This window comes from Mesocricetus auratus, unplaced genomic scaffold (assembly GCF_017639785.1).
Source record: "Mesocricetus auratus isolate SY011 unplaced genomic scaffold, BCM_Maur_2.0 Super-Scaffold_100023, whole genome shotgun sequence".
NCBI classification, from domain to species: Eukaryota; Metazoa; Chordata; class Mammalia; order Rodentia; family Cricetidae; genus Mesocricetus; species Mesocricetus auratus.
Window position 1 is genome coordinate 2,682,611 of NW_024429204.1, and position 25,189 is coordinate 2,707,799.

The following is a 25,189-nucleotide window of genomic DNA, read 5'->3' on the forward strand; positions in this document are numbered from 1 at the left end:
TGCACTGTGAGACACCCCAGTTGAATGTTTCCCTTCCTAGGGAAACCTAACTAGGCAGATGATATACTTGTCTGGCAAGAGGAGATGCTATAATCATGAAGATGGTTTTTCCCAGGGGCGAGGCTTGTCCACTGAATTCTAGATGTGATGACACCAGCAATCTCCCCAAATGCGGGGGACTCAGCTGCACAATTCATGGGTGGGCTGCATTCATACTCTCCTTCAAAAATAAAGGATGTAATCTACTTATTTACACCCCGATGTAAATAAGGAAGGACTATTTGCGGTGGCTATAAATGTCCAGATAACCGCTGTATTGCCATTTTTCAGATTTAAAGACACTTACTTTATTTCATGGTCTAATAAAGCTTGCCTGGAGATCAGAATACAAGGCTAGCCTCAGCCACACAGGCCAGGGAGTGGTAACACACACACACACACACACACACACACACACACACACACACCCCTTTAATCCCGGCACCAGAGAGGAATAAAAGACGGGAGCTCAGGGTCTCAGACTGAGATGTGTACTGGGAGGGAGAACCTGTCTCTTAAATTTTTTAAGAATGGACAACTGTTTGGATAAGTTCGCTTTCTCCACTCCATTATGGATGAACATGAATGATGTGAGCATATGCGCTTTACTGAATTAAACATTTGATCTTTGAGAGCTCTCTCTCTCTCTCTCTCTCTCTCTCTCTCTCTCTCTCTCTCTCTCTCTCTCTCTCTCTCTCTCTCTCTCTCTCTCACTCTGTGCGAGCAAACACCGGAGGGCGGGTACTGCAAGAAAAAGCTGAAGCCACCAACTGGTGGGAGCAATGGATGGGGCTGCTTTGTGGAGGGAAGCCTTTGCCTCCCAGTGGGAGGAGGAGGGATGGCATCATCGCTTGTGCTGGTGATCTCAGCACCCAGGAGGCAAAGGTGGAGGGCTGCGTGGGCTTAGGGCCAGCCTGGGCAACACAGAATGAACACCACGCCTCAGACCTCCTCTTTGTAAGCATTTCGAAGGATCGGATGTGATGGACAGGGATGGATTATGGCACTCGGGAGCCAAAGAATACTAAATGTTACAGGTCGGATGGAAAGGTATCCTGGAGCTCGGGAGCCGAGGAGTACCACAGGTCACAGTAAGCTTAGCAGCTTACAGCCCTGACTCAGGGAAAGGCTTCCCCAGTGTATCGGCTCTGCTCCAGCAGGAGGGGATTTGCGAAAGAAGGTGTCACCCAAACCTCATTCAAGAGACTGGGAGGGAAGAATCCAGCTGGGCACTACGAACAGACACAAACTGAATAGACACAAGGTTTATACAGGGCTTCCAGGGTGGGGATTTCAATGCTGAGCTCAGATTGGCTAGAGCTCTACTAGAGGATTGGTTAGTTTTCTGCACAGGGTCAGGGTCAGATTTGACTCTGGATTCAGGGAAAAAGTGTGTTTCTTTCTCTGGTCCTTTTTATTATTATTATTATTTTTTTTTTGGTTTTTCAAGACAGGGTTTCTCTGTATTGTTTTGGAGGCTGTCCTGGAACTCACTCTGTAGACCAGGCTGGCGTCGAACTCACAGAGATCTGCCTGCCTCTGCCTCCCGAGTGCTGGGATTAAAGGCGTGCGCCACCAACGCCCGGCTTCTCTGCTCCTTCTCAGCCTTTTGGCTCTAGTTTCATGGTCAGGGTGCATTTCTCTCACTGGCTCTGATCCCAGGGACAAAGTGTTCCTTTGGCTCTGCTCAGGGCGTGTTTCGTCCGCCAGGCCCTTTTCCCTAGACTCTTTCCCTCTCTCTCTCTCCACCCCGCAAACAGAGTGGAGAGGAGGGGAGCCCGGGAGAAGGCAGCAAGCCGAAGAGCCTGTCGCCGTTTGCCCGGGCAAGGCCTCCGGGAGGCTTCCGCCATCTCTGCGCCCTTGGAGAGGCTCGAACCTGCGGGTGCCAAGCTGCGGCGTCCCTGGGGAGCGAGGGAAACAAACAAATCATCCACACGGGCCACCAAAGAGGAGCAGAGGCTCGGGCCAACCGGCTCCAGACACAAACGCACCGGGCCAGCTCAATTTAACGGGGCGGAGGGAGCGGGGCTCCTGCGTCATAACGCGGCGCCGGAAGTCCGCGGTCCGCGCCGGTAGCGAGTCCGCCTCTGAGGACCGGCGGAAGTTTTGGCGTGCACCACCGAGTCGCTCATTTGAGCTGCTGGGGTAAGAGATCGGCGGCTGGGGCTTTCGGAAGTGAATCAGGGGGCAAACAACAAAACAAAACTGGTTTTAAAACGTTCCCGGGTGGCCGGGAGAGGGAAGCGGAGGCAGGGGAGTGCCCACGCCTTCAGCAGGCAGACACCGGGACTTTAGGGTTGGCTTAGGCTGTGCAGCGAGTTCGGGGCCAGCCTGGGCTGCAGAGGGGAGCGTCTTCCCAAGACCAAACACGTAAATAAATGATTAACGAGAAGGCGCCCGGTGGAGTCAGTGACGGGAGAGGCTTTGCTGGAGTCGCCGCCCAGCTCCGGGTCCCTTTGCTCTGCTTACTTTTATTTCATGTTTTTGCTTTGCTTATTTTTATTTCATGTGCATCGGTGTTATGCGTGGGTGTCAGGTTCCCCTGGAACTGGGGTTACAGACAGTTGGGAGCCGCCACGTGGGTGCTGGAATTGAACTCAGCACCTCTTAGGGAGCAGCCGGTGCTCTTAACCTCTGAGCCGTCTCTCCAGCCCCCCTTTGCTTCTCAGTGGGGATACAGTGGGCACAAGCCGCTGTGCTGAGCCTGGGTTGCTCCGTGTGTGAAGAGTGATGGATTTAATGTTGTTGGGAATGCGTCCTTCAGGAATTATGATTTTATTTTCCTCCTCCTGTAAGGCTGGGGTTTGATCCTCGAGCCGCTGCATTCCGGGCAAACAATTCTACACCTGAGTTTTTGCTCCTCATCCCGGAGTCATCAAGTGATGACCTTGTGATTCGGTCTTTGGCTCTGATTTCAGGCACCAGCAATGGACACGCAGAAAGACGTCCAACCCCCAAAGCAGCAGCCGATGATATATATTTGTGGAGGTAAGATTAGCATTTAAGTAGGAACTTTTTTTGTTGTTGGTTTGGTTTTTTGAGACAGGGTTTCTCTGTGTAGTCCTGGCTGTCCTGGAACTCACTCTGTAGACCAGGCTGACCTCGAACTCACAGAGATCTGCCTGCGTCTGCCTCCAGAGTGCCGGGATTAAAGGCGTGCGCCACCACTGCTGGACTTAAGTAGAAACGTTTTACTTCAACTTTCCTTATGTGAGTACTGATCTTCAAAGTTACAATGCAGAGCACATTAGCTGGACGGTGGTGGCGCACACCTTTAATCCCAGCACTCGGGAGGCAGAGGCAGGCGGATCTCTGTGAGTTCCAGGCTGGGCTGGACCGACAGCCTCCAAAACAATACAGAGAAACCTTGTCTCGTAAAACAAAAAACAAAAAAAAAAAGATTTCGTCTTTTCATCAGGAAAAGGTGCGCTGCCGACAACTCTTTTCCTTCCTCTTCGGTGTATTTAGTATTAAAGCTTTGATTCCTTGCCTTGGTCCTGGTGAAGCCCGTGGTTATATTTGCTTCCCTGTAGTGTTTCCTCTTTCAGGCACTGGCTAAACGTGTTTTATTTCCTAGAGTGTCACACTGAAAATGAAATAAAGTCCCGGGATCCAATCAGATGCAGAGAATGTGGATACAGGATAATGTACAAGAAAAGGACTAAGAGATGTATCCTTTTGATTGGAATACAAATGTAAAGAGGAAATAACTAATACTCAAGTTGATAAAGACTAAGTTCTGATAAAAGCAGTAACTTTTGGATTGTTTTAGAGAAAACTGAGAATGTGACAGCCTCCTAAGGCGGTATAACTAGATTAACTATTTTAATTAGGAATTATTTTTCACCAAACTTGGGGAGCAGAGGCAGGCTGAGCTATCTGAGTTCCAGGCAAGCTAGAGCTGGTTAATGAGATACAGTCTTAAAAAACCAAATAGAGGCTAGAGAGATGTATTAGCCGGCAGGTAAGGGCATCGACTGCTCTTCCAAAGGACCTGGGTTTTGTTTCTAGCACCAACTTAATCACTCATGACCATCTGCAACTCCAGTTCCAGGAGTCTGATCACTTTTCTGACCTCCACCTGTATAAGGGACCCAAGTGTGTGTCTATACACACACATGCAGGCAAAAGCACCCATGTGCATAAAACAAACCTAAATAAATATATTTGTAAAAATCCAAGAAATAGTTAATAGGGTTTTTAAATTTTTAAGTCAACATGATTAGCATTTTCATGTACCATTCATTATGAGCTCTAAGTAATTTTAAAAATAGTTGATTTGGGTTTATGTAAATATTTTTTTTTCAGGAATTCTTTATTAAAAGTAGTCTTTTTTTTTTCCCCCTAGACAGGGTTTCTTTGTGGCTTTGGAGGCTGTCCTGGAACTCGCTCTTGTAGACCAGGCTGGCCTCAAACTCACAGAGATCTGCCTGCCTCTGCCTTCCGAGTGCTGGGATCAAAGGCGTCATTCTTGATTGTTAGTTTATGGGCAATCTAAAGTATGGGAGGAGAAATTAATAACCTAGTGGAAAATGGCCTACAAATTAGTCCAAATACTGAAATTGTTTCAGCATAACTGACAGAGACTCTTAAAAGTCATCAAGTGTTTCAATGTTTTAAAATTATCTTTGGGTAGTGTCTTTTAAAATTTATTTATATTGTTATCTTTTGTATAATGGAGCGTGAACTCATGAAAATGGAAGTTTTGTACGTTATCTTTTTAGATAGCCTAGGGTGGCCATAGTGAAGTTCATTCTTTTGTTCATTTTATATGAAATAGCAAGCTTGGGGCAGAGGTGGAAACTTGGAAACCTCAACTATGCATAGTTTTATGTACTGTTTAAAATCCTTAACTCAGTCAACAGTGGTGGTCTTTGATGCCCGATGAAGAGTGGGAATTCAGGAGCACATTCATTTGTGCACGCGACCCTTTGATGTTTCTCTTTATAGCGTTTGGCCTAGCTTTCTCACAACTACAGCTGTATACCTATGGTTTCATTTTAGAAATGTGATTGTATCTTAATATCTTGTATAAAGGAAATTTTGGTTTAACATACGGCTTTTAACTTATTGTGCTTGTAATCGCTCACACAAGGAAAATTAAAATTGTTTCCCCAAGCCACACTTTTATTCAGTCTTGTTAAAAAAGTCAAGTTTCTGGTCATCACGTCGGTACTTTTGACACCTACCAGGCCTGGAACCCACATGGTATTGTGGGAAGAGAACTAATTTCTGAAATCCCCAACCTCCTCGTGCACACCAAGACTTAAGCGAGCGAGCGAGAGAGAGAGAGAGAGAGAGAGAGAGAGGGAGGGAGGGAGGGAGGGAGGGAGGGAGAGAGGGAGAGGGAGAGAGAGGGAGAGAGGGGGCATTGGGGGGGGAGAATTTGACACATGCTAGAGTCATCTGGGAAAAGGAAACCTCAGCTGAGAAAATGCTCACATCAGATTAGCCTGTAGGAGCATACCCACAAAGAGGAAATAAATAAAATGCATTTAAAGATTCTAAGTGTAGTTTTATAGACCCCTTTTCTAAAGGTCTGAAGAAACAAGTTCCTTGGAAACCACTGTACTCCGTTTGTTTACAACTGTAAACCGTCCAGAATACCATTGTACGTGCTGTCTGTAAACTTGTAGGAAGTCAAAAACTGTATAAAGAAATTAGAAGCAAGTAGAATAAGAGCGATGGGTGGGCCAGAGGGCTGACTCGGGAACTGAGAGCAGTTGCTGTGCCTCAGAGGCCCTGGGTAACCCATGCTGCATTATCTCCCAATCGCCCGATCAGTCCAGAGAATCTGGCGCTGCTTCCTGGGGTATCTCATACACTCCACAAAGACCCATACACACACTTCGAAATAATGTTTTTAAAAGATGGCTAAGGGTATAAAAACAGTTGTTTCCTCACATTTACAGGTACACATAGCCTCAGACCACAGAATAAATTCTGGGACTTGGCTGTCATGGAGCCTGTGTGTAATCCCAGTGCTTGGGAGGTGGAGGCAGGAGGATTCAGGAGTTCACCGTCATCTTTGACTACGTAGCTAGTTTGAGGTCTTCGTGGTTGCCGGACTGTTCCACCATCTATCTCCAGCCCTCAAGTTTTACTTTGTGTCTCACCAAGTTGGCTGGGCTTGTGGCCTGACCTTGCTGGTAAACAAGTAAATAACAGTGGCCTGTGGTGTCCAACTTTGGATCCAAATACCCGGAGCACCCCTCGTGATCAGCTGTATGCCCCTGACCAGGCCTTTCTTGAAACCTTTGTGTATTGGTTGCAGCACTTCTCTTTATGAGGGCTGGTATTTTTGCCTTCTTCAGATGGTTTTGACATTTTCCAATTCAGCACAGATCCAGAAGAAAGCACAAAATGTAGAAAGAAAACCACAGAGCCCACGGAATGACAGCCGCTCTCCAGATTGTTACACGGGCTTTGTTTCTCTGCTGCAAGTCGATGATGTGTAATTTCAGGTGGTGGCTTGAAACTCACTTTGTGGCTGGAATGGGGTGTTTTTTTTTTTTAAACGATTTATTTATTTATTTATTTATTTATTTATTTATTGGTTTTTTCCAGACAGGGTTTCTCTGTAGCTTTGGAGGCTGTCCTGGAACTAGCTCTTGTAGACCAGGCTGGTCTCGAACTCACAGAGATCCACTTGCCTCTGCCTCCCAAGTGCTGGGATTAAGCCCGCCGAGATTTTATCATGCCCACAGTGTTCTGTCTGCATGTGTGCCTGCAGGCCAGGAGAGGGTGACAGATCTCATTACAGATGGGTGCTGGGGATTGAACTCAGGACCTCTGGAAAAGCAGCCGGTGCTCCTAACCGCTGAGCCATCTCTCCAGCCTAAGGTGTGGTGTCTTTGCAATGTGAAGCTGTTTCCACAACAACTTTAGTAAAGCGGCCTAAGGCTTGAGTCTTCATCTACAAACACGCAGTGTAAATGTGAAGACATCGTTAGTTCTTTATGCCCGCGATGGTCCCGGCCAGCAGACTTGTCTGCACTTAAACACAAAGAGGAGGAGAATTTACTGAATTCTGTTCCCGGCTGGGCACACACCAGCACCAGCTGCCTCGTCAATCTCTCTTAACGAGCCTGAAACGTATTTAAAATGGAAGTAAATTTCTCCACACACGGTCTCTAGCGTCTCATTCATTGAATATATTTGTATCTCCAGAAAAACAGTGGGGTCCCTTGCTCATCGCCAGGCTCTCTGGAAAGAGGAGAGTATGCCTCCCATTTATTCTTGTTGGGAGGACAGACAGTAGGGAAATAAACCCGGGGTGCAACGCCCCCAGTCTGGGAATTCTAATCAAGGCACCACTTTGCAGTACGACAGCATGGAAGCACGTTTTACCTCACTGGAAAACACTGAAACCAGTTCCAGGATAGGCTCCAAAACAATAAAGAGAAACTCCGTCTCGAAAAACCAAAGGAAAAAAAACAAACAACTGAAACCAAAAGAGAAGGGAAACGCCCGCCCCGAGTTCTGGTCCAGGTGAGGGCAGCAGTGGGGCGGGGCCTGTGAGGCCAACCGGCGGATGGACAGCCCGGGTAGCCAATGGCCGGCGGAGGGCTGAGTCTCCGCCCCCGGGCGTGGAGCACCTGCTCCCAGACGGCGCTCGGTCGCGTCGCTCGCCCGGGACGCAGGGTGAGCATCCCGGGGCGGGGACCGCACACTCGCACGGGGCGAGAGCGTGCTGCCCGGGAACGTCCGTCCTGGTCGGGGAAGACGATTGGAACTTTGCAGGCTGACCCCCGCGGTGGTGGACGTCGGGGCCGGGACGCCGCAGTGGGGTCCCCGGGACCGCTAACTGCTTCAGCCCCGGGGAACCACAGCCCAAGGCCAAGGGGACGACTCCCGACGCGGACGCTGGCAGGTTGGCGTTAGGGCGAGCTCCAGGCGGTTTCCCCCGGGCCCGCGGTACCTGGAAACGGTTGCCATGGCCCGGGGATGCCGGTTCCCGCTTCTGCCTGCAGAGGGCGCCTCGGTGGGAGAAGCGAGGTTTTTCCGGTTACCAGGGTTACCACGAGACGCGGCTGCGGTTTGCCCAGGAGATGTTACTGAGGCGCTGATTAGGAAATAGGGGAAGCGGGCGTGGAGCAGGATAATGGAGAATAAAAATCAAATCCAGCCACAAGAGCAAGCTTTAGAGACAGGCCGCGAAGACGTACGGGGAAAACTCTAGAGAATGCATAAACCATCCTCTGGAAGTTGGGGATAACTTTGAGTAATAGGATGTGTATGTATATCGAGGCAGGGTCTCGGGGAGCTCACGGTGGCTATGCTGGTTATGTAACCGAGGATGATCTTGCACTCACGGCCCTCTCAAGAGCTGGCATTATGCCACGCCCGGCTAACACGCAGTGACCTTTTTTTTCTCTGGGTTTTTCAAGACAGGGTTTCTCAGCGTAACAGTCCTAGCTGCCCTGTAACTCGCTTTGTTAGACCAGGCTGGCCTCGAACTCACAGAGATCCGCCTACCTCTGCCTCCCGAGTGCTGGGATTAAAGGCGTGCGCCACCAACGCCCGGCTATGTTTTCTTTCTTTTTAAAAAATTCATTATGTATACAGTGTCCTGCCTGCAGACCCGAAGAGGGCACCAGATCTCATTACTGACTGTTGTGAGCCACCATGTGAGCGCTGGGGATTGAACTCAGGACCTCTGGAAGAGCTGCCAGTGCTCTTAACCTCTGAGCCATCTCTCTCCTGCCCAAAAGCTAACTTTTTTAATTGCCACAGGCTTAAGGATTCTACACAGAAAAAAAAAACTAAAACGAAAATAAGCAAAAGAAACAAAGACTTGAGGACTTTAAAAAGCCTGTGAATTCTGATGAGTGGCTTTTTTATTGCGTGGTGTGAGCTGGACTATTGCCACAGAAAATTTGTAGTATATACTGTTTGTGTTGGTTGGTTTTTTGTTTGTTCGTTTGTTCTTGTCAGCTTGACACAAGCTGGGGTCATCTCGGAAGAGGCGATTGAAATTAAGGAATTGCCCTCGTCAGACTGGCAGGTCCGTGGGATATTTTCTTGATTACTTATTGATGTTGGAGGGCCCGCCCCACCCTGGGTGGTCCTGGAAGGTATCAGAAAGGTGGCTGAACTGGAGCCGTAGGGACAAGCCAGCAGCCTCAGGTTTCCTGCAGGAGTTCCTGTCGTGACTTCCCTCGGCGATGGACTGTAAGATGAACTAAATGCTGTCCTTCCCAGGTTGCTTTTTGATGGCATTTGTCACAGAGACAGAAACTGGTTTGGGTCTTTGTTTTGTCCCCGAATTTGTTAGCGTGAAGTTTTTAAGACAGATACATTTTGCAAGTCTCAAAAGTTTTTCAAACAGTGAATGCCATTTATTTATTTACTTTGAGGCAGGGTCTCACTGTGTAGCCTTGGCTGGCCTAGAACTCTCTACGAAAGCTACGCTGGCCTAGAACTCACAGGGCTCCCACCTGCTCCCAAGTGCTGGGATTAAAGGCGTGGGCTGCCACACCTTTTAACTCTTTAGATTCTTTTTGGGGGGGGTTCGAGGTAGGGTTTCTCTGTATTATTTTGGAGGCTGTCCTGGATCTCGCTCTGTAGACCAGGCTGGCCTCGAACTCACAGAGATCCACTTGCCTCTGCCTCCGAGTGCTGGGATTAAAGGCGCGCACCACCAATGCCCGGCTAACTCTTTCGATTCTTAAGTTTGAGAGCAGCACCGAAGAGGTTTTTAAAAACTAAACTAGTATTTTATGGATGTAGCACCGAAGAGGTTTTTAAAAACTAAACTAGTATTTTATGGATGTAGGTGCTTTGCCTGCGTGCATGTCTGTGTCCCGCGCCCATCTTGTGTCCACAGAGCCCAGACGAGAGCTCCAGATCACCTGGAAGGACTTGCTGTGAGCCAGGTGCGGGTGCTGGGAATCAAACCCGGGCCTTGTGCTCTCAGCCGCTGAGCCGGCTCGCCAGCCCCACACTTAGTTCTAAAACAGATGAAGCTGTTAAAACACACGACTTCACTGCAGGAGGCTTTGTCACCTGTCTGTTAAGAGGACCCTGGTTCTCTGTCAGTGACAGCTTCATTTCATGTCAGAGGCACGGAGTTCTATTTCATCAAGAAAGTCTTCAAATTTATTATTTTTTTTTATAAAGCATAGTTTATGCACCAAAACCCTCTCTGCCATTCTGTCCCAGCGTAAGGTGAAGACTAAGATACCAGCCAGGCATTGGGGGCGCAAGCCGTTAATCCCAGCACTCGGGAGGCAGAGGCAGGCGGATCTCTGTGAGTTTGAGGCCGGCCTGGTCTACAGAGCTACACAGAGAAACCCTGTCTCGAAAAACAAAACAAAGACTCAGATAGCATGCCTGAGGAATAGGTGGACGCAGCTAAAGTTAACAATTGTTATCAGAGGGAAGGTTCAAAACAGCCTTCCTCTTAGGGGAAAAACAATCCCTCCACCCCTTTTCCTCCAAATGCACTCAGGGATTGCTCTGCTACCCAGCCTGAGCTAACTTATAATATGCACTGGGTCCCATCTGTTTTCTTATTCCATGTTTCAGCCATGGCTGCTAAGGATTGCCCATCATTGTGGAGCTTTGGAACAACAAAGACATTCAAAATCCCCGTTGAGCATTTGGATTTCCAGTATATTGAAAAATGTTCGGACATAAAACACCTGGAAAAAATTCTCTGCGTGCTGAGGTGAGCATTTAAAAAAAATAAAATAAAACTTCTCAGTTCAGCATGCCAGTGTTAATTATGCCATTGCCCTCTACTGTGAAGAGAATTTCCGGATGTTGAGGCTAGAACGTGGCTTCCAGGTTGGTTTTACACACCGTGGTTCTGGAGGGCTCTGGGCCCGTGTACTTCCCACGAGGGACAGGCTGATTTGGATCCAAGGGAGTCATCCTCATCTTGGCTCTGCCTTGTCCAAGGAGAGGTAAAGCAGCCGTAAGCACAGCTGCCGGGGAAGGCGTGACCACACAGGCGACTCACTGCTGCCTGGTCACAGGGAAAGACAGTGGGGAGGCAGGAAACAGGAAGCTACCAGAGCCCCACGGTGCTGTCAAACTGTATGCATGCATGCATCCCCGGGGTGTGTGTGTGTGTGTGTGTGTGTGTGTGTGTGTGTGTGTGTGGTTGTTAAAAATGCAGGTTTAAGGGCCTCATTCCCAGCGTCTGTACTTCAGAGAGCCTGAGGAGGAAAATGGGCTGTTAACAATGCTATGGATTGTCAAATTGGGGTGGTTCTCAGAACCTGTGTTAAGAACCACTGCCCTATGGACCCCCAACCAAACCCCGTTTGGGTTTCCTCTTCGAGATTTGACTTGGCGAGCACTTGGGGCTCGTGAGCCAGCCCCCTGGCCAGGACATGGTTTCGATGCTTAGCTCTTCACTGGTTCTTGTTTTTATTTTCTCTGACCCTCTCTGCTTCAAATAACACAGATTGATTTATTTTGATTTTGTATGCACGTCTGCATATATGTGCACCACATGTATGCCGATGCCCAAGGAGGCCAGAGAGATGCTGTCATTGGCTTTCGAGGGAAGGAAGTCTGCTTCTTGAGTGGGTTGCACAGCCCTGGAGAACAAAGAACCCAGGGGTCCCAGGGAACCCAGTTTGCAAACCAACAGCCTAGAGGACCTCTAAATAAGGCGCTAACCTAAGATTATAACCGCTCTTGAAGGTCCGGTGAAGAGGGCTATTACCCTGAACTCACAGAGTTCTGTGAGAAGCGCCTCACGGGCCTGGCCCCTGGAAGTCGAGCCCTGCGGAAGGATAAGCCTGCAGCGACCGCGTCCAGCTTCACAGCGGAGGAGTGGGAAGAAATCGACAGTGACTTAAAGGTAGAGTGAAGACCAGTTTGGGGCAGCGCGTATATGACTTAAAATTCTGGCCTTTCTGCTTGCCACTGGACGGCTTTTAGTGGTGGCCTCTTTTTGCTCTTTGTTCGTTTGTTTGTTTGGTTTTGGAGACAGGGTTTCTCTGCTTAGCTTTGGAGCCTGTCCTGGGCACTCACTCTTGTAGACCAGGCTGGCCTTGAACTCACAGAGATCCTCCTGCCCCATGGCTTGCACAGCCCGCTTTCATAGCATGTAGGACACCAGTCCTGGGGGGCCCTCCCCCATCAGCCACCAACTGAGAACATGCTCTGCAGTCTGGCCTGTAGCCCAGCTTCTGCAGACGTTTTTCTAAACTGAGGCTCCCTCCTCTCAGACAGCTCTTGCTTGGGTCAGGCTGACAGAAAACCAGCCAGAACACAGAGCACCCGTTCTTTTTGTTAACTGTGCACCAGATCTTAGCAGTATTGAGACTCCCACTCACGGACGGTGTATATTTTCCCATTCACTTAGCTCTGCGTATGAGTCCGTTTCCTACCCTCACAGGTGAAATGAGCCTGTCCCATTAAGTATAATCTTAGCTTCAGATTTGGTGGTACGTTTTTGTCAAACTAGGAAGTTCCCTTTGATCCTTGGTTGGTTTTTGTTGTTGTTTGGTTGGTTGTTTGGTTAATTTTGAGATGGGGTCTTTTTATGTAGCCTGGGCTGTCCTGGGGTTTTCCATATAGACAAGGCTGTCCTGGGACTTTCTATGTAGACCAGACTCACCCTCCTCTGCCTTCTGAGTACTGGAACTAGAGGCCTGACCCTTGTTCTATAAGAATTTTTTTCATGAGCGTGTTACAAGATTCCCCCCCACCTGGGTCCCTTTGCCACTTTAGCCCCAAAATAACGCACGAGACACTATTAATTATAAGTTGTTGGCCATTTGCTATGATTTAATTTTTTTTTTTGTTTTTTCAAGACAGGGTTTCTCTGTATTGTTTTGGAGGCTGTCCTGGAACTCTCTCTGTAGACCAGGCTGGCCTCAAACTCACAGAGATCCGCCTGCCTCTGCCTCCCGAGTGCTGGGATTAAAGGCGTGCACCACCAACGCCCGGCCTCCCCAAATATTCTTAATGAGACTTACCTACATGGTAAAAAACATAGTTAATAAAGTAAATTTGGTAATGGGCGTTTCTAGCAATTAAAAAGAAAAGGGAAGGACCTTTCAGAGAGAATGGCATAGGAAGTGGACTGAGGAAAAAGTCCTTCCTAACACATGGCCAGTGGCTTCAAACTCTACAGCTGCCTTCTGCTCTGTCCTTTTCAGAGCTGGGTATCAGAAATCAAAAGAGAGGAAAATACGAGACACTTCCATGACCCCGAAACACACCGAGGAGTGGAAGATCATCTGCCTCCAGTCCGTGGCTCAGACAACAGCCCTCAGAGCGGCAAGGTAGGCCTTTCTGGTGGGGGCGGGGTGGGGGGGGCAGTGCTGACGGGGGGCGGGGTGGTGGCTGTGGCTCACAGGGATGTAAGTGTGGATGGAGGGTTTCCCTCTCCTGGTGCACTGTGACTGAGTGTGCAGAGTTCCCTCTTTTGGTTATGCGGTCGCTCCTCTTCTCTTCTCCTCCTTTCTTCCCATCTCCATCTTTCTCTCTTCCTTTTCCTTCTCCTTTTTTTCCCTTTAGTGTGGTACCAGAGTTTCCTTGGGACCTCACTCTCGGCAAGGGCTGTACCACTAAGCTATGGCTCTACCCCTCCTCCACTCTTTATTTTGAGACAGTGTCTCCCTCAGTGTTGTAGGCTGGCCTTGAACTTGTGGCCCTCCTTCCTTATCTTCCCAAATAGCCCGGCTGCCCCCTTGTGTAAGCTAGATCTGATCATTTGGCGATGGAAATGAAGCCGTCTTTCCTGAAGGCTTACATCTTGGCATCATCATCTTTCGTCTTCTCCCTGTGCTATTCTGGCTCTCCCTTTCTGGCCAGTTTTTCAAGCGTGAAAGATATGGCCCGGTGTTCGGGACTTCCGGGGACCAATCCTGCCTATCGGGTAGAGGTGCAGAGGCTACGCCACTGTGTAAGCCGGCTGACTGTGCATGTGAGGTGCCACACAGACGGGTTAAGCACATAGAGACGTGTGTGTGTGTGTGTGTGTGTGTGTGTGTGTGTGTGTGTGTGGTATCCACTCCTTAGTGTATGCGCTTCTCTGGTTTTCATTCTTTTGCGGTTGCTCCATGTTTGGGCTTGCAAATCGCCCCCTTTAAGTCCAGGCTCTCCCAAAGACAGGTCTATTGGAGTTGCAAGTCCCAATCACCTTGCTGTTTCTGGCAGAGTGACTACTCAAGGCTTTCCCTTCTGTGTTCTTGTTAGCCTTATATTTTGTTGTTGTTGTTAACTTACATTTGTTTATTATTTTGTTTTGTTTTTTGAATAGGGTCTTCCTATGTAGCTCTGACCAACCTGGGACTTACTATGTAGACCAGGCTGTTCTCAAATTCACAGGAATTCGCCTGCCTCTGCCTCCCAAGTGCTGGGACTAAAGGTGTGTACCGTCATGCCTGGCTATTTCTCTTTTATTTTGTGTACACATACACACACACACACACACACACACACACACACACACACGTGCGCGCGCGCACGCGCAGACATGCACATACACACACACACACCTGTCTAATTTGAGGTTGATTTTTTAAGAATATTTTTATATGTATTTGTTTTGTACGTGTTTTGCCTTTATGTACATGTGCACACCGTGTGTGTGTGTGTGTGTGTGTGTGTGTGTGTGTGTGTGTGTGTGTGTGTGGTGTTTTGTGAGCCACCATGCAGGTGCTGGGAACCGAACCCTGGTCTGGTTGGTGCGTTCCCCGGGCAGCGTTGTGCGATGGATGTGCCGAGGGGGACGAAGACCCCCAGTCTGATGGCTGTTGTGGTTCCCTCCTGCTCCCCACCGTCAGCAATGGATCTGCCCCCTACTTTGGGTGGCTTTACCCCTGGCCAGCTCCCTGGAGCCCGTCCCTGCAGTTTCTCTAAGGAGGGAGGAGAGGAGAGCCGACCTGTTGTTCCTTCTGGTGAGGCCTCGGTGGTTGTGCTCCCTGTCTCCAGACAGCCCATGGCCCTCAGCAAGATGAACTCAGCAGGCAGGGAGGAGAGCGAAGGCTGAGGACAGACAGGGGAAGCCCTTAGCTGCAGCACCGTCCCCTCATCTGTTTGGCTACGACCTGTTTGGTTTTGTTTGGTTGTTTGGTTGATTGGCTGGTGGTTTTTTTGTTCTGTAGAATTAGTTCATAATGGGCGTCTGTCACGACAAAAGGGCTCAGACACAGGGAAATCGTTATATTCTCCAAACGCCTTGGCTCTGAAAGAATGAATTCCATTCTTTTAAGAAAACCATTAATTAATGTTCACACGCAAGTTTCAAATATGTATGTATGTCCTTAAAAATCTGTGAGACAGTGCCCAGGATTAACTACAGGTTAATTTGAAATCTTTTACCACAGCCTTTTATTATATCAGGATTACATCAGGATACTGGAGTTGCTTTACACTCAGGGGAACCTTTTTATTTTTTGATCTATTCCATTTATGTATCTTACTCCCGTGGTTCACAGTGCATTTATAATAAGTCCTGGCAATCTTAGACTGACTGTGTCATGATTTTGTTCTTTCAGGGAACCTATCCTAAAAGCAAGCCAGCTAAGAAGAAAGTCCCACGGGATTATGCCGAGTGGGATAAGTATGTTTCATATTTCTTCACTTAAAACTTGTCTCTGAAAATTTGTCTACCATTAGATTCTACACTTTAAAATATTATAGACACTTCCTGCCCTTTCTTGTTTCTTTTGAGACAGGGTCTCACTGTGTGACCCAGGCTGGCCTCAAACTCAGTGTCCCCCTGCCTCAGACTCCCAGTTTCGATAATTACAAGCATGCACAACCACACCTGGATAGTCTAAACGCCTTTCATTTTTTTATTAATAATACCTTTTTTTAAATATCATTTTGTTTATAAAACCAACCACAAAACAGGTTAGATTTAAGTTTGGTTGTGAGTTTTGCTGTTGTTTTTTTCTTTTTCTTTTCTTTTCCTTTTTTTTTTTTTTTTTTTTTTTGTGACAGGGTCTCTCTGTGCAGCCCTGGCTGTCCTGTAACTCGCTCTGTAGCTGTGTACTCACGGAGATCCACCTGCCTCTGCCTCCTGATTACTGAGATTAAAAGTGCACACCCACCACTGCTCTGCAAAACAGGTTAGATTTAAAAACATTTTTTTAATATGGCTCATACCATGTAACTCTAGCTGACCTTGAACTCACAGAGATCCGCCTGCCTCTGCCTCCCAGCACTGGGATCATGAGTGGGTGCCACCGTGTCAGGCAATTGCTTATTTTAAGAAGGGATGCAGGGACTCGAGGAGCAAACCTGTGAGGAGTGCCTTGAATAAGAGTAAGGACACAGTACAGGTTGAACGTTGGTAACACAAAAATCCAAAGTCCAAATGTTCCCGAATCTGAAACTCTTAGCACCGCCAGTGGGTAATTTTACACCATGAAACTTCTGTTTCATTCATAGAATTATTTAAAGTATTATACGAAACTGTGTGTAGGTTACATGTATGTGAAGCAGGCATGAATGTTGTGTTTTAACTTGTGGCTTTCCCAAAGATGTCATTTGGTAGATGCAAATATTTGCTGGCATTAGAAAAAAAAATCTTAACCAGGCAGTGGTGGCACATGGCTTTAACCCCAGCTCTCAGGAGGAAGAGGCAGGCGGATCTCTGTGAGTTAAATGCCAGCCTGGTCTACAGAGTGAGTTCCAGGACAGTCGGGGCTACACAGAGAAACCCTGTCTTAGAAAAACAAAAACAACTCCCCCTACACACAAACAAACAGAAAAACAAAACAAAACCGCCAACTCACAACTCCAACACGGTCTCTCACAAGCATTTCATCTTCAGATACACTAATGAGTTTTGTTTCTTATAACATGCTTTTCATTTTTCCCCCATTTTCGTTGTTCTTTCAGATTTGATGTGGAAAAGGAATGTTCGAAAATTGATGAAGACTGCAAAGAAAAGACAATGGTAAACAACAAGGCTCATTTGTCTAAAATTGAGACAAAAATAGACACAGCAGGTAATAAGAGAATATGGGAACAATTAGCCATTTTCCAACCTTTTAATTACGATAAAACCTTGACAGCCTAGGAAACATTGTCTTTGAGCACTGTTGATTTCTATTAAAGTTTGTAGATTTTTGGCCAGGCTTGACTACTCCCAACAAATTTATTTCTGTCTTTAGTTACTCAATTTTGTTTGAGACAGGGCCTCATGTAGCCCAGGTTGGCCTTGAACCCCACAGGTAGCTACTGACGACCTTGGCATTCTGCTTGCCTCCCTTATAGCCAAGTTTGCACATAAACCCATTTTTTCTTAGGATATTCATTTGTTTTCTATTTCCTATTTTCAATCCCCTTCCTATGGCATCTAACAAAAGAAGTAAGACAGTTTTTCACCAGAAGCCCACACATAAACTTTAAAGCAGAGTCAGTCATAAAAACACTAACCCCTCAAAAAACTAGGGGGTGATTAGAAAAGAAATAGCCCTGCACCCAGGAAAATGTTTTGTTTTGTTTAATCTACGGCTTTCCGCTCCAGTTAGAATAAGTATTCTCGGGGTGTGGGAATGTCACTCCATGTTAGAGTGCCTGTTGGACATGCCTGAGGCCCCAGGTTCTGTCACCAGGGCTGCCCGAAGACAGAGTCATGCGTTTAAGCTTTTAGAGAAACTGCCTTCGGGTGTTGTCACGTGTGTTTATTTCTAGGTCTAACTGAGAAGGAGAGGAGCTATCTGGCCGATCGTGAAAGGGGGAAAGGAAATGAGGCTTTCCACGCAGGGGACTATGAAGAGGCCGTGATGTATTACACCAGGCAAGTCAGTTTTCTTCTTGCTGAGGCCGGGGTGGTGGCTCAGTGGCTAAGAGCACTGGCTGTTCCTCCAGAGGACCCGGGTTCAATTCCCAGCACCCACATGGCTGCTAGCAACCTGTTGTAACTTCAGTTCCAGAGGACCTCACGTGTAATGAGATGGTTTACTCTTGGCTTTTTGAGGAGCCCTCCATCCAGCTCCCAAACCACACCCAGAGTCTTACTGTTACCTATGAGTGCCTAGCCTTAGCTTGGCTTGTTTCTTGCCAGCTGGTTTTTTGTTGTTGTTGTTTTTCAACACAGGGTTATCTGTGGCTTTGGAGGCTGCCCTGGAACTCGCTCTGTAGACCAGGCTGGCCTCGAACTCACAGAGTTCCGCCTGCCTCTGCCTCCCGAGTGCTGGGTTTAAAGGTGTGCGCCACCAACACCCAGCTTTAGAAGTATTTTTTAACTTAAATTAAGTTGTCTACCTTTTGCCTCTGGGCTTTTATCTTTCTTCTGTATATTTTACTCTCCTTCTGACTCCATGGCTGGGCGGCTGGGCGGCTGGGCGGCTGGCCCCTGGTCCCTGAAGTTCTCCTCTCCTTGTTCTCTTGCTCCTCTCCTCCTCATTTCTCCTATTTATCCTCTCTGACTGCCAGCCCTGCCTGTCCCTCTCTCCGGTCTCGCTATTGTCGGTCAGCTCTTTATTAGACCATCAGGTGTTTTAGGCAGGCAAAGAGCCACAGCTTCACAGAGTAAAACAAATGCAACATAAACAAAAGTAACACTCCTTAAAGTCATATTCCCCAACAATTCCCACTTTTTTCTAAACAACAAAGTTTTAACTTTAACGTAGTAAGACTTTATGTAATAAGAACAACTACCAAATACTCCATAATCTATCGAAATTTTATACCTATCATATCTAAGAAACACTGCAACTGTTACTGTCTAAGGCATCTGACCGCCTGGACAGGAGCACATGTGGTCATAGACATATATGCAGCCAAAACAACCATACATGTAAAATTAAAGTGATGTTTTAGTTATTGAAACCACATAAATAAACTGAATAGCCTGTGTTGGAATCACTTGCGACTCAAAAGGTCTCCTCCATGGATGTTTGAGGGCTTGGCCCATGCTTTGACTTTTTAGCGGTGTCTTCCCTGACTTCCCAGCCAGGTTAGGCGTCTACTCCGTAACACGGCACGCTGTCCCCTGGTTAGCCAACTCAGGTGTCAGCTGACACAGCCCTCCGTAGCTCTTCTCAAAGGCACAGTTCAAATGGGTGTGGTCTGACAGCGAAGGCACCGTAAGCTCCCAGGGCAGAGCCCGCTTGCGCCCTCGTGTTATACCATTGTCTCCTCATTGCCCGGTGGAGGGCTTGGCTCATAGCAGGTTTTCAGTAGAGACCAATGGAAGGATTGCCCGTGGATTGTTCATTCAGTACAGCCGTCCTCATTCAATCAGGTGGACATCAGCCCTGCTGCTCATATCCATCCTCCTGCCCCCCCCCACCACTCCTTTTTCTGATAGTCTTAGGAGCCCAGGTTGGCCTTGAGCTTCTGATCCTCCCTCTTCCTCGTTTCAGGTGCCGGGGTTTCAGGCACACCCACCATGTCACTCAGCTTTTGTTTCCTTGCTGTGGGTTTTCACTAGTGCAGAGTCTCCCGTCCGTCACAGGGCGTGACGTATGTCTCCTTCCTTTGATGCGGGGGTCAGCTAGTTGAAGAATTGAGGCACTAGAGTGGCCAGAGAACCGAGGTCTGCGGCCTTCGGGCCTGGGGCAGATGCCTTACCTCTCTTGCCTTGATGCCCTCGAGGTGTTAAAGCCCCAAGGCTGGCTGCCGTCTCAGAGGCTCTGTGAGGACTAGGCGGTCCCTGGAGACAAGACAGCAAGCCGACTGCCTAGGCGTGAGTCTTGTCTGATATTTACTGCTGTGGCTACTGGCACACCTTAGATTTTCCAGTGCACATATTATCTCGTCTTCCAGCGGCAGAGCAGTAATGCCCCCCTGTGAAGTGGCCCCTCGGTCACGACGATGGCATGAACTACTCAGGCCTGCCGCAGGTGTACCGGCTAGTGTTACGTCGGCTTGGGACAAGCTAGAGTCATCTGTGAGGAGGGAACTCTATGTCAGGAATTTCACTGACAGCGGTTACATTATTTAGCTAGGACTGCCATCCCCAAATACCACAGACCTAGTGGCCTGAACAGGATGTTTATCTAACACTTCTGAAGGCTAGAAGTCCAAACTCAAGGTGAAGACAAGAATGGTTTCTTCAGAGGCCTCTGTCCTAGGCTGACAGGTGTCTGTCTTCTCCTATCTGCTCACATGGCGTGCCTGTCTCTCTATCTGGTTCCAATCTCTTCTTTTTATAAGGGCATCAGTTTTGTTAAATAGAGTCCACACTAAGGGCCTCATATTAACTGTGTGTGCGTGTGTGTGTGTGTGTGTGTGTGTGTGTGTGTGTGTGTGTGTATGTATGTGGTTTTTCCAGACAGGGCTTCCCTGTGTAACTTTGGAGCCTGTCCTGGAACTTGCTCTTGTAAACCAGGCTGGTCTCAAACTCACAGAGATCCTCCTGCCTCTGCCTCCCGAGTGCTGGGATTGAAGGTGTGTGCCACCACCGCCCGGCTAACTTAATTATCTTAAACAAAAAAAAATGTTTTATGGTGGCGGTTGTGGTAATGCGTAGCATTATTTGTAGCCTTGACAGAATCTAGAATCATGGGGCTGGGTCCCTGGACCTGCCTGTGTGGGATCATTATCTCGATTGGGTTGGGTTGGGTCGGCACTGTGGGCAGTGCCATTCCCTGCCAAGGACCCTGGACTGCACAGACTGAGAAGGGTGCTCTGCAGGAGGACACATTCACCTCCCTCTCGCTCCCTGCTTGTGCAGAGGGTGGTTTGCCCACCACGGTGGACTGTATTTGAACCATGAGCCAAACCAGCCATTCTGGGTTAAGTTGTCCTGTTGTGTCTATCACAGTGGCAGGGAAAGGAGCCAAGGCAGTGGTGCCGGGGACTGAACCAAGGCCAGCACTGAAGCTAGATCCTTGGCTTAATGACTTCTCTGAAGCCTACATCCAAATACACCCCTATCCCGCCCGAGACATCCCGGCTTAGGATCCCAACATACAAACTTTTAAGGGGCACAGTTCAGCCCTTAGACAGTCTATGTTTATTTTAGATATAGTTTGTACCAGTTACTTTTGCATAGCTGTGATCTAAATACCTGGGAACAACAGCTTCAGGAAAGGAAGACTTCCTTTTGGCTCCCGAGGGTCGAACCCGTGGTTGGCGGTTTGGCTGGCTCTGAAGTGAGGATGGACATCTTGGTGGTGGGAATAAGCTATGTACTTCATGGTGGACACGGGAAGGGGGCGGGGATGGGGACGTCCATGCACTGGGGGCAGAGAGAGAAGCCCAGGGACACAGTCCCAGTAATCTGCTCTTCCGCTAGGCCTGGCCTCCTGATGCTTCCAGAGCCTCTCACCAGCCTGCGGGGAAGGGACACTTCCTACACTAACCACAGCGTGACTGCGGCCGAGTCTCTCTGCCTGTGGCCTCCCTATAGCCCGTCCGTTTCTCTCATAGGAGCTTATCAGCCCTTCCCACCGTGTCTGCCTATAACAACCGAGCACAAGCGGAAATCAAATCACAGCGATGGGACAGCGCTCTCCAAGACTGCGAGAAGGCCTTGGAGCTGGAGCCTGGAAACATAAAAGGTAGCTGGACAGTGAGTGAGTCTCCTGCTGGTCACTGAGTCTCCTGCTGGTCACTGAGTCTCCTGCTGGTCACTGAGTCTCCTGCTGGACACTGAGTGAGTCTCCTGCTGGTCACTGAGTCTCCTGCTGGTCACTGAGTCTCCTGCTGGTCACTGAGTCTCCTGCTGGACACTGAGTGAGTCTCCTGCTGGTCACTGAGTCTCCTGCTGGACACTGAGTGAGTCTCCTGCTGGTCACTGAGTCTCCTGCTGGTCACTGAGTCTCCTGCTGGTCACTGAGTCTCCTGCTGGTCACTGAGTCTCCTGCTGGTCACTGAGTGAGTCTCCTGCTGGTCACTGAGTCTCCTGCTGGACACTGAGTCTCCTGCTGGTCACTGAGTCTCCGGCTGGTCACTGAGTGAGTCTCCTGCTGGTCACTGAGTGAGTCTCCTGCTGGTCACTGAGTCTCCTGCTGGTCACTGAGTCTCCTGCTGGTCACTGAGTCTCCTGCTGGTCACTGAGTCTCCTGCTGGTCACTGAGTCTCCTGCTGGTCACTGAGTCTCCTGCTGGACACTGAGTGAGTCTCCTGCTGGACACTGAGTGAGTCTCCTGCTGGACACTGAGTCTCCTGCTGGTCACTGAGTGAGTCTCCTGCTGGTCACTGAGTCTCCTGCTGGTCACTGAGTCTCCTGCTGGACACTGAGTGAGTCTCCTGCTGGTCACTGAGTCTCCTGCTGGTCACTGAGTCTCCTGCTGGTCACTGAGTCTCCTGCTGGTCACTGAGTGAGTCTCCTGCTGGTCACTGAGTGAGTCTCCTGCCTCACCGTTCATAGTGTCAGATTCCTAGTGTGAACCACTACCTCAGGAACACTACTTTTAATAAGTCCGACTCGGAATTTTGGTCCTTCGTTCTTTGAATTGTGGAAGCCAATCAAGAGATGGTGAAATGTTCACGGCCGAGGAAGCTCCCTGGAGGATTATGGGAAATCTATGGTAGCTTACAACTCTCTGACAACTCAAATCATTCTAGAATTAAAAATTGCAAAAAATAAGGCTGGGCGTTGGTGGCGCACGCCTTTAATCCCAGCACTCGGGAGGCAGAGGCAGAAGGATCTCTGTGAGTTCGAGGCCAGCCTGGTCTAGTGAGTGAGTTCCAGGACAGACTCCAAAACAATACAGAGAAACCCTGTCTGGAAAAACCAAAAAAGAAAAAGAAAAAAAATTACAGAAATAATTTCCTATCATGAGTATCTCTTCATGGGAATTTAGAGACCTGAATAACAATGGCAATACACAATAATGAAGTTTGGTTAAATAATTTATCCTTTAGGTTTTCATGGCTCACTCTAGGCTAAAACTAAGTTATTGAATGAGAGAACTTCTCTTGATTTCTAATTGTGTGCTATGATGGCATATTAAAATTCATCTAGTATGCTACTTCTCACATTTCAGAATTATAAAGCCTGATTTTTTTTTCTCAAGTGTTCAAATACTGATGCCCTTGGGGGATGTTTCTCATCCAAATCCCCACACAGTTCACGCTTCAGGAGACTCCCTAAGCCCACACACATCCACACAGTACTGAGTGGACTCAGGTTTTGTTCGTTTTAAGAAGAGCTCATGAAATTGGAAGCGAGAAGTTGCGGGGGAGGATGGGGAAAGAACGGAGGGTGGGTTTGACCACAGCGTGATTTGCACGAGTGAAAGTGTCACGGAATCCAAGAAGCCGGGGTGGACACCCCATGCAGGCCCCTCCCCGTACAGCCGGGTCACGTTCTATATGCTCTACAACGCGGACCCGGGCTCTGCCCGCTGGTGTCCTTGCAAACCGCGTTGAAGCCCTCACGCTGCACACACGTTAAACTGCGGAGCGTTTGTGTTGCCTTTTCAGCTCTCCTGAGACGTGCCACTGTGTACAAACACCAAAACAAGCTCCAGGAGGCCGCGGAAGACCTGAAAGAGGTGCTGGGCCTGGAGCCTCATAATGATTTGGCCAGGGTAAGCAGAGAAAATGATTTCTTAACGTCGAGTCCTGTAACTTTCTGTTTCTGATTTTATTTATTTATTTTTTTTGGGGGGGGAGTTTAAGACAGGGTTCCGCCATGTAGCCCCTGCTAGACTGGAACAAGCTAGGGAGACCAGACTGGCAGTGAATTCAGAGAGATCTGTGGTGATATTTTGTTTATGATCTAACAAATAAAGCTTGCCTGGAGAGGAGAGTGCTAAGCCAGCCACACCAGTTAGCCATACAGGTCAGGCGGTGGTGGCGCCCACCGTTAATCCCAGCCCTCGGGAGGCAGAGGCAGAGGGATCTCTGTGAGTTCAAGGCCTCCCTGGGCTACATGAAATTGATCTGGTCTAGAAGAGAAACAGAGCTCACACAAAGGTGATCCCAGCACTTGGAGTGACACGCCTTTAATCCCAGCACTAAGGAGGTGGAGACAGGTAGGTGGGCAGAGAGGACTATAAGCGGGGGAGGAGACGGGAGAGAGATGAGTCTGAGGAGCAGCACAGTCTAATGATGCAGTCTGAGGACAGGACCGCCCCTTTGGTCTGAGCATTGGTAGAGGTGAGAGCTCTCTAGGTGGCTGGAAGCTTTGCTTCTCTGAGCTCCCCCGACCCCTAATATCTGACTCCGGGCTTTTATTATTAAGAGCAATTAGAATTCGTGCTACAAAGATCCACCTGCCTCTGCCTCCCAAGTGCTGGTGATTAAGGGTGTGTATGTATTTGTACCACCACACCTAGCTGTTTCTGAATGTGTGTTAAAGTGGTGTCCGTCTGGCTGAGTCACGTTGAGAATGAGTCAGCAGCTAAACAAAGTGTTGACATGGAAGAGAGCAAACTGTTGAGGAGAGCTTGTGTGGGGACCAGGGGTAGCTCGGTGAAAGTCACCTAGCTGGCCCAGGATGCTGGTTCCGGCTCCCAGTACAGTCGCTTGTCCCCATGGCCACCAAACAGCAACTTAACAAGAAATAAGGAGTTAAGCAGACGTTTGAAGCTATCACTGAATAACAAGCCCTTTTTTCTATACTGATGGGGTCAGTGCCTTTTCTCTGAGATAATCTCAATGAGTTACTAGACAGGGCTATGAGGGAGCACCAAGGCCACAGAGGGTGTTGTTAGCAGCTCAGTGCTGCAGTTCTGAACTGAGGCCTTAAGAGTAGCTGTCAGGCACCAGGAAAGAAACGGAATGTCAGCAGCTTTAGTGGTACACATAAGCATCTGTCTTCATTGCTGCTCTATTGCTGTGAAGACACACCATGACCAAGGCAACTTACAAAAGAAAACATTTAGCTGAAGGCTGGCTTACGGTTTCAGAGGGGAGTCCGTGACCACCATGGCGGAGAACGAGGCAGCAGGCAGGCAGGGCGCTGGGGCAACAGCTGGGCACTTACATCTTTGTTTTCTGTCTTTTGTTTGTTTTTTGAAGACAAGGTTTCTCTGTGTAGCACTGGCTGTCCCATAACTCTCTCTGTAGACCAGGCTGGGCTCAAACTTAGAGATCTGCCCATCTCTGCCTCCCAAGTGCTGGGTGTGCTCATGTGCTCAGAGAGAGAGAGAGAGAGAGAGAGAGAGAGAGAGAGAGAGAGAGAGAGAGAGAGAGAGAGAGAGAGAGAGAGAGAGAGCTTACATGTTATCCACAATCAGCAGACAGGGAGATAGAATCCTCAAAGCCCACCCCCAGTGACACACCTCCTCCTGATCCTTCCCAAAACAGATCCATCAAACAG

The 25,189-nt window shown here is 48.6% G+C and overlaps 2 protein-coding genes and 1 non-coding gene across 7 annotated transcripts in view; all 3 read left to right on the forward strand.

The window, feature by feature from the left end:
- The first annotated feature begins 63 nt into the window (after nucleotides 1-63).
- LOC121133759 lies at nucleotides 64-225 on the forward strand. Its single transcript, XR_005870735.1, has one exon. It is a non-coding gene; the product is annotated as a U1 spliceosomal RNA (small nuclear RNA).
- Nucleotides 226-1,855: 1,630 nt separating this feature from the next.
- Polr2k (RNA polymerase II, I and III subunit K) lies at nucleotides 1,856-5,161 on the forward strand. Its single transcript, XM_005072647.4, has 4 exons — nucleotides 1,856-2,184; nucleotides 2,958-3,027; nucleotides 3,617-3,709; nucleotides 4,905-5,161. Exons 2-4 carry the CDS (start codon nucleotides 2,967-2,969, stop codon nucleotides 4,925-4,927), a joined length of 177 nt encoding a protein of 58 aa, XP_005072704.1. The 5' UTR covers nucleotides 1,856-2,184; nucleotides 2,958-2,966; the 3' UTR covers nucleotides 4,928-5,161.
- A 2,502-nt stretch (nucleotides 5,162-7,663) lies between these two features.
- Spag1 (sperm associated antigen 1) overlaps nucleotides 7,664-25,189 on the forward strand; it is a 47,347-nt gene continuing 29,821 nt past the window's right edge. Inside the window, exons 1-10 of one of the 5 annotated variants that reach the window (XM_040730447.1) lie at nucleotides 7,691-7,912; nucleotides 8,977-9,046; nucleotides 10,570-10,711; nucleotides 11,698-11,857; nucleotides 13,164-13,289; nucleotides 15,510-15,574; nucleotides 16,861-16,970; nucleotides 17,659-17,764; nucleotides 21,346-21,476; nucleotides 23,347-23,453. In XM_040730447.1, the coding sequence (XP_040586381.1) occupies nucleotides 10,572-10,711; nucleotides 11,698-11,857; nucleotides 13,164-13,289; nucleotides 15,510-15,574; nucleotides 16,861-16,970; nucleotides 17,659-17,764; nucleotides 21,346-21,476; nucleotides 23,347-23,453 (945 nt within the window). In that variant the 5' untranslated portion in view covers nucleotides 7,691-7,912; nucleotides 8,977-9,046; nucleotides 10,570-10,571. The other 4 variants (XM_040730448.1, XM_040730449.1, XM_040730446.1 and 1 more) reach the window with 4 other exon arrangements.